This window comes from Hesperophylax consimilis, chromosome 7 (assembly GCF_061612785.1).
Source record: "Hesperophylax consimilis isolate HC1 chromosome 7, BYU_Hcon_1.0, whole genome shotgun sequence".
Classification (NCBI taxonomy): domain Eukaryota; kingdom Metazoa; phylum Arthropoda; class Insecta; order Trichoptera; family Limnephilidae; genus Hesperophylax; species Hesperophylax consimilis.
Window position 1 is genome coordinate 16,916,011 of NC_142842.1, and position 13,484 is coordinate 16,929,494.

At 34.4% G+C, this 13,484-nt stretch overlaps 1 protein-coding gene across 1 annotated transcript; it reads left to right on the forward strand.

The window, feature by feature from the left end:
• The first annotated feature begins 517 nt into the window (after positions 1-517).
• On the forward strand, positions 518-1,113 carry LOC149422385 (10 kDa heat shock protein, mitochondrial-like). The gene has a single exon (XM_089633768.1). The coding sequence runs from the start codon at positions 671-673 to the stop codon at positions 974-976; it is 306 nt and encodes a 101-aa protein (XP_089489894.1). The 5' UTR covers positions 518-670; the 3' UTR covers positions 977-1,113.
• The last annotated feature ends 12,371 nt before the right edge of the window (positions 1,114-13,484 follow it).

The following is a 13,484-nucleotide window of genomic DNA, read 5'->3' on the forward strand; positions in this document are numbered from 1 at the left end:
CCATATCTTTTCTGTTTCATGTTTTCGTTTAAGAATCGCTAATATTGTCCTCAATAAATTTTTGTTTGGTGACCTTTTTTCTGAGATCAGTAATGTGAACATACAGAACATTATTCATGGGAAGTTGGAAGGAAAATAAAATAAGACGAAGCCGGCTAGAATATAGTCTAGAAATTAATAGGAACCGGAATCAGAAAAACAATAAAAATTAAAACTTTTTTAAATTTAATTTAATTTGATTTTTTCAGTAAATATTAAAAAAAAAAATACGTTTGCTAAAATGATATAATAAAATATTGATAATCTGGCTCATCTAATGTACGAGATTTTCCTTCAATAATTAAAAAAAAAAAAAAATGACATCTATGAATTGATGGCAGAACTATTTAATTTTCTGAGAGGCTTTTCACTATTCCCCACAAGATGGCAGCACGCGCCGCAATGAACATAGCCTACTCAATAGTAGGTCTCAATATTGCCGACCGCTCATCTTTATCTCGCATGATAACCTAGCTTTCGCACGTGGGGGTTACCGACTTACCGACTGCGCCACAGAACCGGCAGAACTTCTCGAATAATCCAAAGTCTAGTTCGAACGATCTACCAAGATTCTGGGAGCTTCGTTTTTCTTCAAAAGTTGAATAAAAAGCAGTGCGAAACAAACTCCAGAATGTCAGGAATCAAGCGTCTTATTCCCTTGTTGGACCGAGTACTCATCAAGAAAGCCGAGGCTTTGACCAAGACCGCCGGTGGAATCGTCATCCCTGAGCAGGCGCAGTCCAAGATTCTTCAGGGACTCGTGGTCGCTGTAGGCCCAGGACTTAGGAATAAGATGGGAGAACATATCAAACCTGCAGTCTCCGTTGGAGATAAGGTGCTCCTTCCCGAATACGGCGGAACCAAAGTGAAACTCCAGGACGAAACCGAAGAATACCAGCTCTTCCGTGAAGCCGATATCCTCGCCAAACTAGATTGAACAAATTAGACTAATAACTGCCGCCATTCGATTATGTGTTTCTTAGGTTAGTTGTGCATTTAATTTTACTGTGGTTCTCGATGTTACTGTTATCTTACTTTTAAGGCTCCAAAGAAATTAAATTTTCTATACATTTACGTTTCTTTTCCTACCATCCTTACACATCTTAGATCTGGGTAATACATCTATTTTTTGGTTAATATGATTTTGCACTGTTTATTATTGCATCATTCACAGAGTTGTTTCCTAACCGGAAACCAATAGAATAAAATTTATCAATTGAAATTCCTCATAAACAAATAATACACAAATCAGATTTAACTGACATTTTAAATATATAAATACCTACATAAATTAACTGTTTTTGACTTATGTGACCTATGCTGTTGATTATATCAGGCGTTCTGCTACTAAGAATTATTATAGACAAAATACAATTGACCATTCCATGGGCGGTTTATTTATGGTCCATATAAGAAAAGAACATTGTGATAGCTCTTGTTTGACAAGGAGCTTAGGACATTATGTAAATTTGGTCCTGCACTACAAATAATTCCTCATAAAACTAATGTAAAAAAATCGATTCCAGGAGGTACCGAGAGGTAGGCCTATCATTGTGAATCCACACATAGAGAACCTCTGATAACGGCACGTTTTACTGAGACCGGTCAGTGACGGTGTTGGCATCACGTCCGGGTCTCACCCAAGGCATGGCTAAGTCCTTCACCATGACGAGCAATATTTTCCACTTATTGTGGAGGTAGTAGGAGATTTTCTAATATTTTCAGGTTAATGTTTGTCATTCTCTTTAAAAAAAATTATGTCATACTTTCAACCTATTTGACAAACATTTTTCATAAAGTGCACTATTTTCTTCGTTACACTGATTCTTCTCCTTTGGTGAAAATAGGAGTTTATTTAGTAATAAAGGTACTAAAAATTAAAAAATGTATTATTCCTTTTGATGTGAATCATAATTTTTGTTATTGATAATTATTTTATTTCGGGCACATATAGGGTTGTGTAATCTAAATTTGCATACACTCAAAAAATAAGAAAGGAAGCAAATAACTTAACATTATACAACGAATTAACCTTCCAGCGGGCGCGCTGTCGTAAAATTTACGACAAACGCGCTTTATCGCTTCCCCAACTCTTGCGACTTAGTTGTAAGCATCGAGCTTCGAGCTATGCTAGAGTCAAATCAAATGTCAAACATTTACCGCAAGATATAAATGCTTTTCTCAAAGTGAATTATGGTAGGGCAGTTGAACCGATAACAGAAGAAGAAAACAGAAGCTTTCCAAAATGCGGTGTTTGTCGGTTATGTGCACTGGATAAGAAAAGATCCTCAGCATCAATGAAGTGTTGCCGTTGCCAGTCCTTTACATGCAAGAAACCATTCTTCAGTTGAGGTGGTTTGTAACAATTGTAAGGATGAGAATATTGATTCTGACTAAATAGGTCGATACAATATTTTGTTTTGAAATATTAACATGTTGAGAGTGTTGCTTCGTTTTTTTTAAGAAAGTCAAATTTTTTTTTTAAGTACTGCCTATTATGATTTTTCATATCCTTAAAGAAATTCCCTAACGTTTGTATAAAGAAAACACCACTTACATGGAGAAAACTTGATGACGTAAAATTTACGACAAGCGCCCACTCAAGGGAAATTTCTCGACGCGTCCGCTGGAAGGTTAAGAAGGATAGGTACATTGAATAGTGAATAAAAAAACAACATTACTTGGTGAGTTTCTCCTAGGTTTTTATATCCATTTTTTTGTATTGGAGTGTTGAACCAAACACATTTACTGCCAATAGCTTTTGTTACCATTAAAATTATATATGATTGGTCTACCCATGGGAGTGATTAACCTGAACACTGAACTGGTTAACCAATCGATTGCAACTTTTATTAGAGCATTTCGGGAGTTGACCGCTTTATGCCTCATCGTAGCACAAAAGAAATTTACTCTGCCTAATGTAAGCATTTCGCAGGACCTCAGTAACTGAAACAATTATTGTCTATTTGCGTTGTTGTATTGAATTGTAGAGTTTTATACAGAATGCATTGAATAGCGTTCTCTTCACAAGGCTGGTGCATCTGTTGAAAGTTCTCGATAGCATTCTTGATCTTATGCTGATGGGACTGCCTTTGGCGGTCAGTGTCGAGTCCGTCGTTGAGATACACGGTGATGATATGACTCAGGAATTTCAGGACAGGAGTTGTATTAGAGGTATGACTGATGGGCTTTTATTAAAGCGAAAGACCATCACTACAGACTTGGTTTCATCATAAATCATATTATCACGAGATTCAGCATACTGCTCTTGCCTGTTTAAAATAGTGGGAGCAGGATCATCCCGTCAGCAAAGCACAATATGTTGGTGCTTATTCCTCCGACAAACCCACCTTTCAACTGATTACTGAGGTCGTCCATATATAAATTGAAAAGTGCAAAAGTGACATTATATAAAGATAATAAAATATTCAGGTAAAGATGCAGAATTCTGCAGAAATTTTTTTGAAAACAAGTATTTGTCAGGGGAGATATAAAACAGCACAAAATAGGATCTAGGTGTGGGTTATTAAAATTATAAATGCGTATTTCCTAAAATTGACTTAGATGGAGAAAAAATTAAACTTTCTTGTAGTAATAAGGTTGAAACCAAGCGTCATTTTTTAAATTTTTGTATAGGATAGGTTGTTGCATAGAATTTGAGCAATTCATCAAGTCTCAATGATCATTTGCGAGTTCTGTGAATGTCCTATTCAAGTTCTGCTATTATATCATTATAGGTCAGTTACTTGACAGAACTGAAATAATAACAGAACTTGAAAATTAACTTTGAAATTTTAAAAATTCTCTGAAACAACCCGTCCTTGTGTGTGGTGGAATTTGGCTACTTTACAAATATTGATTCTTTCAAATGCAACATAGGAATATGAACAGGGCCGGCCTTATTTATTTATTAATTAATTAACGGACTTTGTCCAATAAATAACAAAGCGACATGAGATTTAGGACAATGTACAATGCAAGAGTAAAGGATGGTACATATATAAAAGCAGAGAAAAAACAGGGAAAACATAAGAAAATAGAAAGTGTCAAGTCAAGTCAAGACCTTGCTAAAACTAAAGTGATACAAAATATCCTCAATTGCATAGTGAGCGACAAAAAACATTCTGACTTATACCAAAAAAATCAAGGTCTTGACGTGAGTTGACCATTCTACATATTCTGGACAATGGTGAATTATAAGCATAATTAGTCAAGTGTTGATTGAGGAAGAGCAGTTCTTTATTTCTGAGTCTACGAGAAGGTATATTGAATGTGATGAGTTCTAGTAATGTAGGTGAGTCAATCAAATTGTTGATAATTTTAAAGAAACAAATGAGATCAGATTTTTTCCGACAGTCTTCTTTCTAAAGGAGAAAGGTTTAGAATTTGTTCAATTTCATAATACGAGTAATTGCCTCTTTCTAAGCCTAGTCTCCTAGCGATCCCTTTTAGGAACCGATGTTGAACGGACTCAATATGACGAATATGAATAGCATAAAAACGATAACATAAACCTTATGCGGGTGCAATTAGAGCAGTCCGCTCTGGGTGCTGAATTGTCAAGGCGCCAAAGCGCTGATAATAGCTAACACCTAACACATCGCCATTGAGATTATTTTTCATAAAAATGGCGATACATAAAAATACAAATCATCTAAATATTATTGATTACAGTTATCACCTACCTAAGCATCTGCTGGTTTTAGACGGTTAGGCTCAGGGCGGGCCCTGAATATGAATGTGGAAAACTATCAGAATTCAGACCTAGATTATTTATTTATTAATTTTTGATTCAGCCATTTATACATCCAATTTTACAAATGTCTAACTTATTATTAATTATGTACATAAAATATTACAACTTCTTTTTATTAATATGGCGCCTAGAATTCAGCTTGAATCTATCAATTGGCGCAGACTTTCAAGTTTCTGTCAGCGCGTTATAATATTGCATACCTTTGCATAGTAAACAATTTTGTGTATCGACTTTGTCCTTTTTTGGTAGCCTGATTTCATAGCACGTTCTTGTTTTGTCTGTGAATGTCCTAATTGGATACAATTTGCTTTGAAAAGTATTGTGGTAATAGGTTGTTTATTATTTTATGTATAAGTATCTTCACATTCAAAGTCAGCATCTATTTCACTCTTGGTCAATTTAGTTCCTTTAACAGTTAAGTTACTTTTGAAAGTGTATTTCGCCTAAGTATTATATTCATTGCTCTACTTTCTCTGGAGAATTTACAAATTATTTTGTTCTCTGTCATTACATTAGAAAAGAATCGTTGAGCAGTAGTTAAAATGTCGAGCAATAATGGAATATGTATCAGTTATGTCACAATACAAAGAAACAATCTTTTTTATAGAATTTTACACTATTGAAGTTCATTTGGGAAGTATTGAGTTAATATATTGTAAAAAAAAGTAAACACAAATAATTTTAATAAATAAACAGTATAATATATTTGTTCAGTAAATCATAGTAAATAAGTTAGGTATACAAAATTAAAACAACCTAACACAAAAATCTTACATGGATAGTTCTGTCTAGACAGTGGAGGGATAAAAGTTGCCACACAAAGAAAAAGCACAACCAAATCAATATACATTTTGTTTACATTGCTCATGGATCAGGATGCAATTGTATTTTTGTTTTGTTTTTGTCTATCTACTAAAATAAGTTCCAACAGTGCGCTGATGTTAAGTTAGTAGCAGAGTATTTATTGGTGATGGGAATCCAAGAGATACCAAACACAATAATAATAATGTTCGGATTATTTCTATAGCGCCGATAACAACACTTTTACAATATTAAGTATAACCTTAGAGTAATGATCTGTTTTGCTGGTAGATTTATAAAATGCCATTATATGGTTTGAATAAATGCAGGAAATTTAATAAAATAACAAACAACTACTAAATAAAACTAACATTTAGCTTGCTTTTAGTGCAAAGTTCAGCTGCCGGTGCGGGCGGTGGTGGCTCAGCCAACCTCGGTGACACTCAGGTCATGTGGCATCAAACATTCTCTATCGCGGCTTGTTTTGGCGTAGGTTATAAGATTTCACCATCAGAGGGATTGTGTTGTTTAGTTTTTTTTTGTATCAAGTATTTTTTGCTGATTCTATAAGACACAGCATGGGAAAATCGGGTTCCTCTTCAACATATTTTTCGCTCGTGTCGATTTTAAAAGCAGATTTTTAATGGCACTCTGTTTAAAATGAGCTAATATTATTATAATGCGAGTTTGTCTCATATCTCATCTCTTTAATGCGGGGTTCATTGCACCAACGCACTTTATAGAAAACCGCCACTGTTCTAGAACTGTTCATTGGCATTTTTTTACAACTCCACAGAGGAGGCCCTTTGAAAAATAATTTCACCCATGGTCTATGTCATTTTTGGGTATGCTGTGTTGAGGGAGACCTTCTGACCACTCTAGCCAGACTCTCTCGACCTATCGCCTTGCACACTGGGAGGGGTGGTTTCATACGTCCATCACTCGTTGACATACTGACCCCCAGATTACTACCCAAGCCTCATACCTTTTTCCTTCCCCGAACTTCATCTCCTGTCTTTCCTTAAAAACACCCTCCACACAAAATTCCCAAAAAAGACATATGCCCTGAGGGAAATTATTTTCCTCAGGGCCTCCTGTGCGGATATAGCGTTTAAAAAAAAGTTCCTAAGAGCATCTTCCGTTGAAATATCTGTAAAATAAGAACAGCATTCCCACCCGACATTTATGCTCTAAAGATTTCAATCCGTTTGATAAAAAAGGAGGATCTGTGACGGCCCATTTCTGCACAGAGTCAACGGTTTTTTTTCAGGTATTTTGGGGCTCCAGATCAAAGGTGGCTGCCATATTCAACCACGCAAAACAAACATTTAATGTATTATATTATTATTGTTAACGAACTTACAGTGTACATATTTTCTGAGCTTTTTTGGCATTTTGATTAAAGAACTTTAAGGGAGATTTGGCCAAATTTTTAATTGATATTTTGTGTAAAATAATGATGATAACAAAGTTAAATGTATTCCTTTGTACGTAAAACTGAGAGTTTGCCAAAATAAAAATACAAATTAAAAATCAACCTGCTGAATTGGACAATCTTTAAATATGGGGAAATTTGTAGAGATTCTTTATGAAATGTTTGTATTACACAGAGGATTATCAAAAAAAAACTCTTGCAAAAACAATTACCGTAACTTTGATCAATTTTCAACTTTGAAACTTATATAAACTTTTCATAAAATCATTTGTTGGAAAATTTTACATCATATTTATTGCACATTGCACATCTTTACTATCCAAATAGATGTTTTAAAAAAATATATTTGTTTTTGGAGTAAAAAAAAACATGGTGATCAAAGACACCTTTAAAAGTGGGGTGACTTTAAATAGACCAATCCCGAAAAATTTTGTAAAAAAAAAAAGAAAGATTGAGTATTAATATATTTAGTAATGAATATATTATATATCCATAGAAACTGACTGACTTTATAATATAAATGACATGAAATCGTTTTAGATTTGAAAATTTACAACATGTATTTAAATTTGGAATACAACAATACCTATAATCGAGTGACAGCTGTGTTTTGATCTGCTCCCGAAATAAATAGTTGATAATTTGGTATAGCGAGAAAATTTCCCGTAGATGTGTTAGATCTGATGAGAATTGTTAGTTTTACTATGTTAGTGTTTGATTCGTCAGTGATTGACCAGTGAATAAATAATTATCAGTACTTTAAGAACGATAAATTAACAGTACATCGCAAGTCAACTAAAAGGGTAATAGAGGCAGTTTTTGACCCACAGAGTCTACCAAAATGGCAGTTCAGAAAAAAATCTGAGAAGCAATGGGCAAACGACAGCAACTAAACTTACATCTGAGCCCTACGCTTTAAACATTGACAATCTGCTGGAGAAAATGGAGATGAAGATGGAAAAAAATTGTAAACAAGCAATAATAAAAAAAATGGATGACGAAAATCAAGAAAGCAGAAGCACAAGAGACTTCATCAACCGTCAGTACGATGACATCCATCTAAAGATGGAGACCATTATCAAACTGGTTTCTGAAGTTGAATCAAGGAACATGTGGATCATGTGAAAGGAACTAACGGAAAAAGATAGAATAATAAAGAGCCTGGAAGTCAGATTGGCAGAAGTGGAGCAAATTACAAGTGAAGACACCCCACAGTCACAGGTGTCTAATTAAAAGGCGATGATATTCTCGACATCAAGAAAATTCCGGACCGACGACCTGGAGTCCCCCAAAACTCCACGTCAGATTTACTAACCCCCAAAAAAGACGACAGATTCTACTGAACAAAAAACAACTAAACACAATCACAACACAAGGAAACTGATTCCAGAAGATTTTTGTTAGTAAAATCCTTGGTCCCTATTTCAAAGATCTTCTGTGGAGGTCTAAAACAAAGGCAAAAGAAATGGGCTTCAAATATGTCTGGTACCAAGACTGTAAAATAATGATTAGGAAAAACGAAGGTGATAGGCAAATACACTACATTAAACATTCGGTTGATCTTAAAAAAATTTAATAGTTTCTTTGATTGAGAGCCCCACTCTTACCGGTCAGTCACTGGGTCCATTCCCCCAATATTGGTGATTCATATCTTATATGCTTATTTTCGCACTGTAACAATAATCACCTCCTACACTTTCAATAAAAGGTTGAAACCCCCAGTAATGGCCACCGATTAGTGGAGCTCTCATTCAAGGGAATTAAACAAATTTTTTTTCTGTGTAGTATAAAATGGCTATTAACATATGTATATGAAGAACAAGGTGATCAAATCAACCCTTTTACAACATCAGATGCCAAAATTTACAAATATTTATAGCAGAGGTACAAAATACTACTATTATGCACCAAAATATAAGGTCAATTGATAAAAACTTTAATGAACTCCAGATACAGCTTAACCACCTAAATATAGACTTTGATATAATTATTCTCACGAAATGTTGGTCGTCAAATATTTATACTCCAAAATTAATAATTCACTACTCTTCCTTCATTTCGACAAAACATGATAGCCAGAATGATGGAGTCGTGACAACAAATTATCTGAACTCCATTGTAACAGAAATAGACATTATTGACGCGAACTGCATGCAAATAACATACAATAATGATACGTGCATTCTAGCAATATACCGCTCTCCTTCGTTTCGTAATATTACACCATTTCTAAATAGTCTTAATAGCATATTATCTAATCTTTCCTAAACTAAAAATTTGATAATTATGGGAGATTTAAATATCAATATACTCCTAAACAATCCACATTGCCAATGTGACAACTACCTAAACATGTTAGAATTCCATGGATTAATTAGTACCATCAATACACCAACAAGAATAGTCAATGAATCAACTTCATGTATTGATCACATAATGGTCAAAACTAATAAACAAAACAAAAGCATCGTTTACAAATGAACAATTACAGATCATTACACAACAATCTTCACATTGCAATCCGACACCACAAAAAATAGAAGAGACCAGTCAATTATATACAATACTATTAACTTTCAAAATTTAAAAACCTCAATTACAAATAAATATCTAAATAATAAATAAGAGCAAGAGCTCTTCCAAATAAAAAAACTCAGATGATGCATGGAGATATTTTGTTGACTTTTTGAAAAATTAATTAAGTAATAATACAACAATTTTGTCAAAAAAAATTCCAAACAAAATTAAACCCTTGAAATCATGGATAAGTCATTCAATCATCAACTGTATTCGCAGAAGAAAAGCACACAAAAAAGTGAAAGACAATCCTTACGACATAATCTCATTGAACATCTATAAAAGATACAGAAATAAGTGCGGTGAAGTCATTAGAAAGGCAAAAGAAATCTACTATGGAGACAAAATCAAAGGAAGCAATAATGATCCCAAAAAATATGGCAAATTCTAAGAGAAGCCACAAATACTCAAAATACCAAAGACAAACAGGACATACGAAAACTCTGCATTGATGGAAAAATTATTGACACCTCAAAAAATCCTAAGCTCGTTGAGGATCACATCAATAATTTCTTTATTAATATTGGTTCAAATCTTGCTTCTCTTCTACCAAATTATGGGAATGTTCAACTACGGAAGCAGGACTTCAATACTCTAACAGAAGACTCAATTTCCAAACGGTGTCGGGAGAAGAGATTCTAAAAAATAATCAATTCCCCAAAAATCACTTCTGCAGCCGGGGTTGATGGTGTAACAACCAAGATCTTGAAAACGCTGTCTACGGAAATTGCACTGCCCCTAGAACATTTAATAAACCTCAGTATCACTCAGGGCCACTTCCCCTCAAACCTTAAACACATTTATCGTTATTCCTATACATAAAACAGGAAACAAGACAGACATAAATAATTACCGACCAATAACCCTACTAACAAGCCTATCGAAAGTATTTGAAAAAGTCACCAACTCACAGCTGGTAAGATTCCTTGTGAGCCATAAACTGATCTCAGCAAATCAACACGGGTTTCAAGAAAACAATAGTACCTCGGCCGATATTGCCGCTGTCACAGATTTCATTGTTAAAAGCCTCGATAAAAGGAAAAAATGTATTTCAATCTTCTTAGACCTTTCCAAAGCCTTTGATACAATATCACACAGTAAATTAATAAACAAACTTGAAAAAATCGGTATTACGGGAAACAAACTTAACTTTTTTAAAAGCTACCTTAATGGACGCAAGCAACAAGTTAAAATAAATGACATACTTAGCAACACTTGTACATCTAACTACGGTATACCACAAGGAAGCATATTAGGTCCGTCTCTGTTCCTGCTGTATATTAACAACTTATGCAACATTAATATTCAGGGCAAAATTTTGTTAGTTTTGCCGATGATACCGTCTTACTGTTTGAAGCTGACACCTGGCTAGCTGTCTATAAAAAAGCTGAAACGTACATAAGCATGGTAAAAAAGTGGTAGGATATAAATACGCTCACACTGAACACCGAGAAAACTAAATATGTCACATCAATCCTTAATATACCTCTTGACGATGCCTCCATTAGAATACACTCATGTTTGAATTCCGATGAATGTTGTCAGTGCCCCTACATTGAGCGCTCTACTCAGATGAAGTACCTCGGCCTCACCATTGATCCATATCTCAAATGGAATCTTAATACCCAAATAATTGCTAACAAAATAAGAAAAACCATACACTTTTTCTGAATCATACGAAACTTTCTCGGCTTACAACACCAGAAAATGATTTATTTTGCAGTCTCTATCTACTACTCAATCTATTATTGAGTATGGTATCATATCATGGGGAGGCAGCACTTTATCTGCACTAGACCCAATCATAAAGGCTCAGAAAACGAATTTAAAAATAATTCTTAGGCTACCTATAATTACAGACTCGAACCTAATCTTCAATATTATGAATGTGTTTGATGTTCGGCAGCTATTTGCAAAAACTATCCTAACTCATCTGTACACAAATATACATAATTAGTACGGAAAAAGTTCAAATACACAATGTACTTGAAGCAACAACAAAAACTTACTACAAATACCAATAACGCATAGTACTTTTGGTCAACGAAACTTAAATACTTTGCGACAAGACTCTACAACATTCTTCCATACAATATAAATAATGTGATTCACAAAAAAATTTCAAAGACAATGTAAAAACTTGGATCAAAAAAAGAATAGGGCCTTTACCGGTGCATTCACCCAAATTCGCAGTTATTGAAATAACCACATTATTGAGCGAATACATCCTAATACAAGTATAGGTATGTTCAAAGGTATTAGGAAGTAACTTGAAAAATTCTGCCTCAACACAGGCTAGCCTAGTGAGGCGATATTTGAGAAACCTCAACTAACTGTAATTTTATCTTCTTTTTTTACCTTCATCATATTATTTTTGTATTTTTCTGTTAATTTTATAACCTTAAAAAAAAGTTACAAATCAATGTACAATAATACATCATAATATGCATTTTTTAGTTGTAATGTCCAAACTTTCTTAACCTGTTAACCGGGTGGGACGTATAAATACGTCAAACGTAAACAGTATTGGGTACAGGTAGGACGTATGAATATGTCCATGAAATATATGTTGCGCCCTGGAACGAGCGGGACGTCTATTTCCGAGCATATCGCATGGAAATTGAGTTTTTAATTTTTACATATTTTAATTTTTTAAACTCAATGTTTCTCTTTTATCTCTGTGCTTTTGTTTATTGTTCTGTAATTATAATAATAATAATAAGCCTTTTATTCTGAACTTCTGTTAGGTACATTAATATTAGAAATATTTTGTTTGTTATAATATATCCCGAAGCTCAGTTTGCCTCTTGGCATAGGCCTCCTCTAACAATTTCCATTGGGACCTGTCACGCGCTACTCTTCTCCATTGATGTCCAGCCGTGAGTTTTAGGTCGTCTTCCCATCTCATGTGTTGACGTCCTCTACTTCTCTTGCCATCTCTGGGATACCAGTCAGTGACATTTTTACACCATTTCTCTTGTGGGTCTCGGATCATATGACCTGTCCATCTCCATTTTTGTTGGTCTATTCGGGTAACTATTTCGGCAACATTAGTTATCTCCCTTATTTTGCTACATCTCACTCTGTCCTGTTTTCTTATTCCTGTCAAACTTCTCTCCATGGCTCTCTGGCAGCGTTCCAACTTTTCTCTGTGGCGTTTGGTGAGTGCCCAAGTTTCGCATCCATAGGTGATGACTGGAATTATACACGTGTTGAAGACTTTCCTTTTTATTTGCATACTTAGTTCCTTGGATTTCAAGACTTCTTTCAAAGACCAGTATTTCTTCCATCCATTTGCTACTCTTCGCTCGATTTCTTTAGTGGTTTGATCTTTGTGTGATATTATTTGTCCAAGATAGATGTACTCTGACACATATTCGAGTGGTTGGTTGTCAATTTTTATAGTTACTGGATCAGAGTTTGTAAGTAATTTTGTTTTGTCTTTGTTCATGCATAAGCCGACTTTCACACTTTCCTCGTTTAGTGATTCTATCATTTTATTTAGGTGCGTTGGGTTTTCCTCGAATAGGACTATATCGTCTGCAAATCTTAGGTGGTTCAGTTTTGCACCTTGCACGTTGATACCATATTTTTCCCAATCTAGTTTGCGGAAGATACTTTCTAGAAAGTATCTGTAATTATAACCTTTCTTATATTTTTTGTAATCTTTATTGTCTGTAAAGTTTCTATTTTTTAATTCGATGTTTTCATTTTTATAATGCATAAATGAAAAAAATGATAATATGAAATTACGTCCTCCGGGCGTGACGTACTGATACGTCCTAGTGAAGGAGTTCGGGCCCGTTATATGCTGCGTAATTCAAAACGGAATTTCCCGGTTTACAGGTTAAATAAAGATATATATTATTTTTCTCT

Excerpts from the sequence above, each read along its gene's own strand:
- LOC149422385 (XM_089633768.1), top strand. The coding sequence starts at position 671 with ATGTCAGGAATCAAGCGTCTTATTCCCTTGTTGGACCGAGTACTCATC.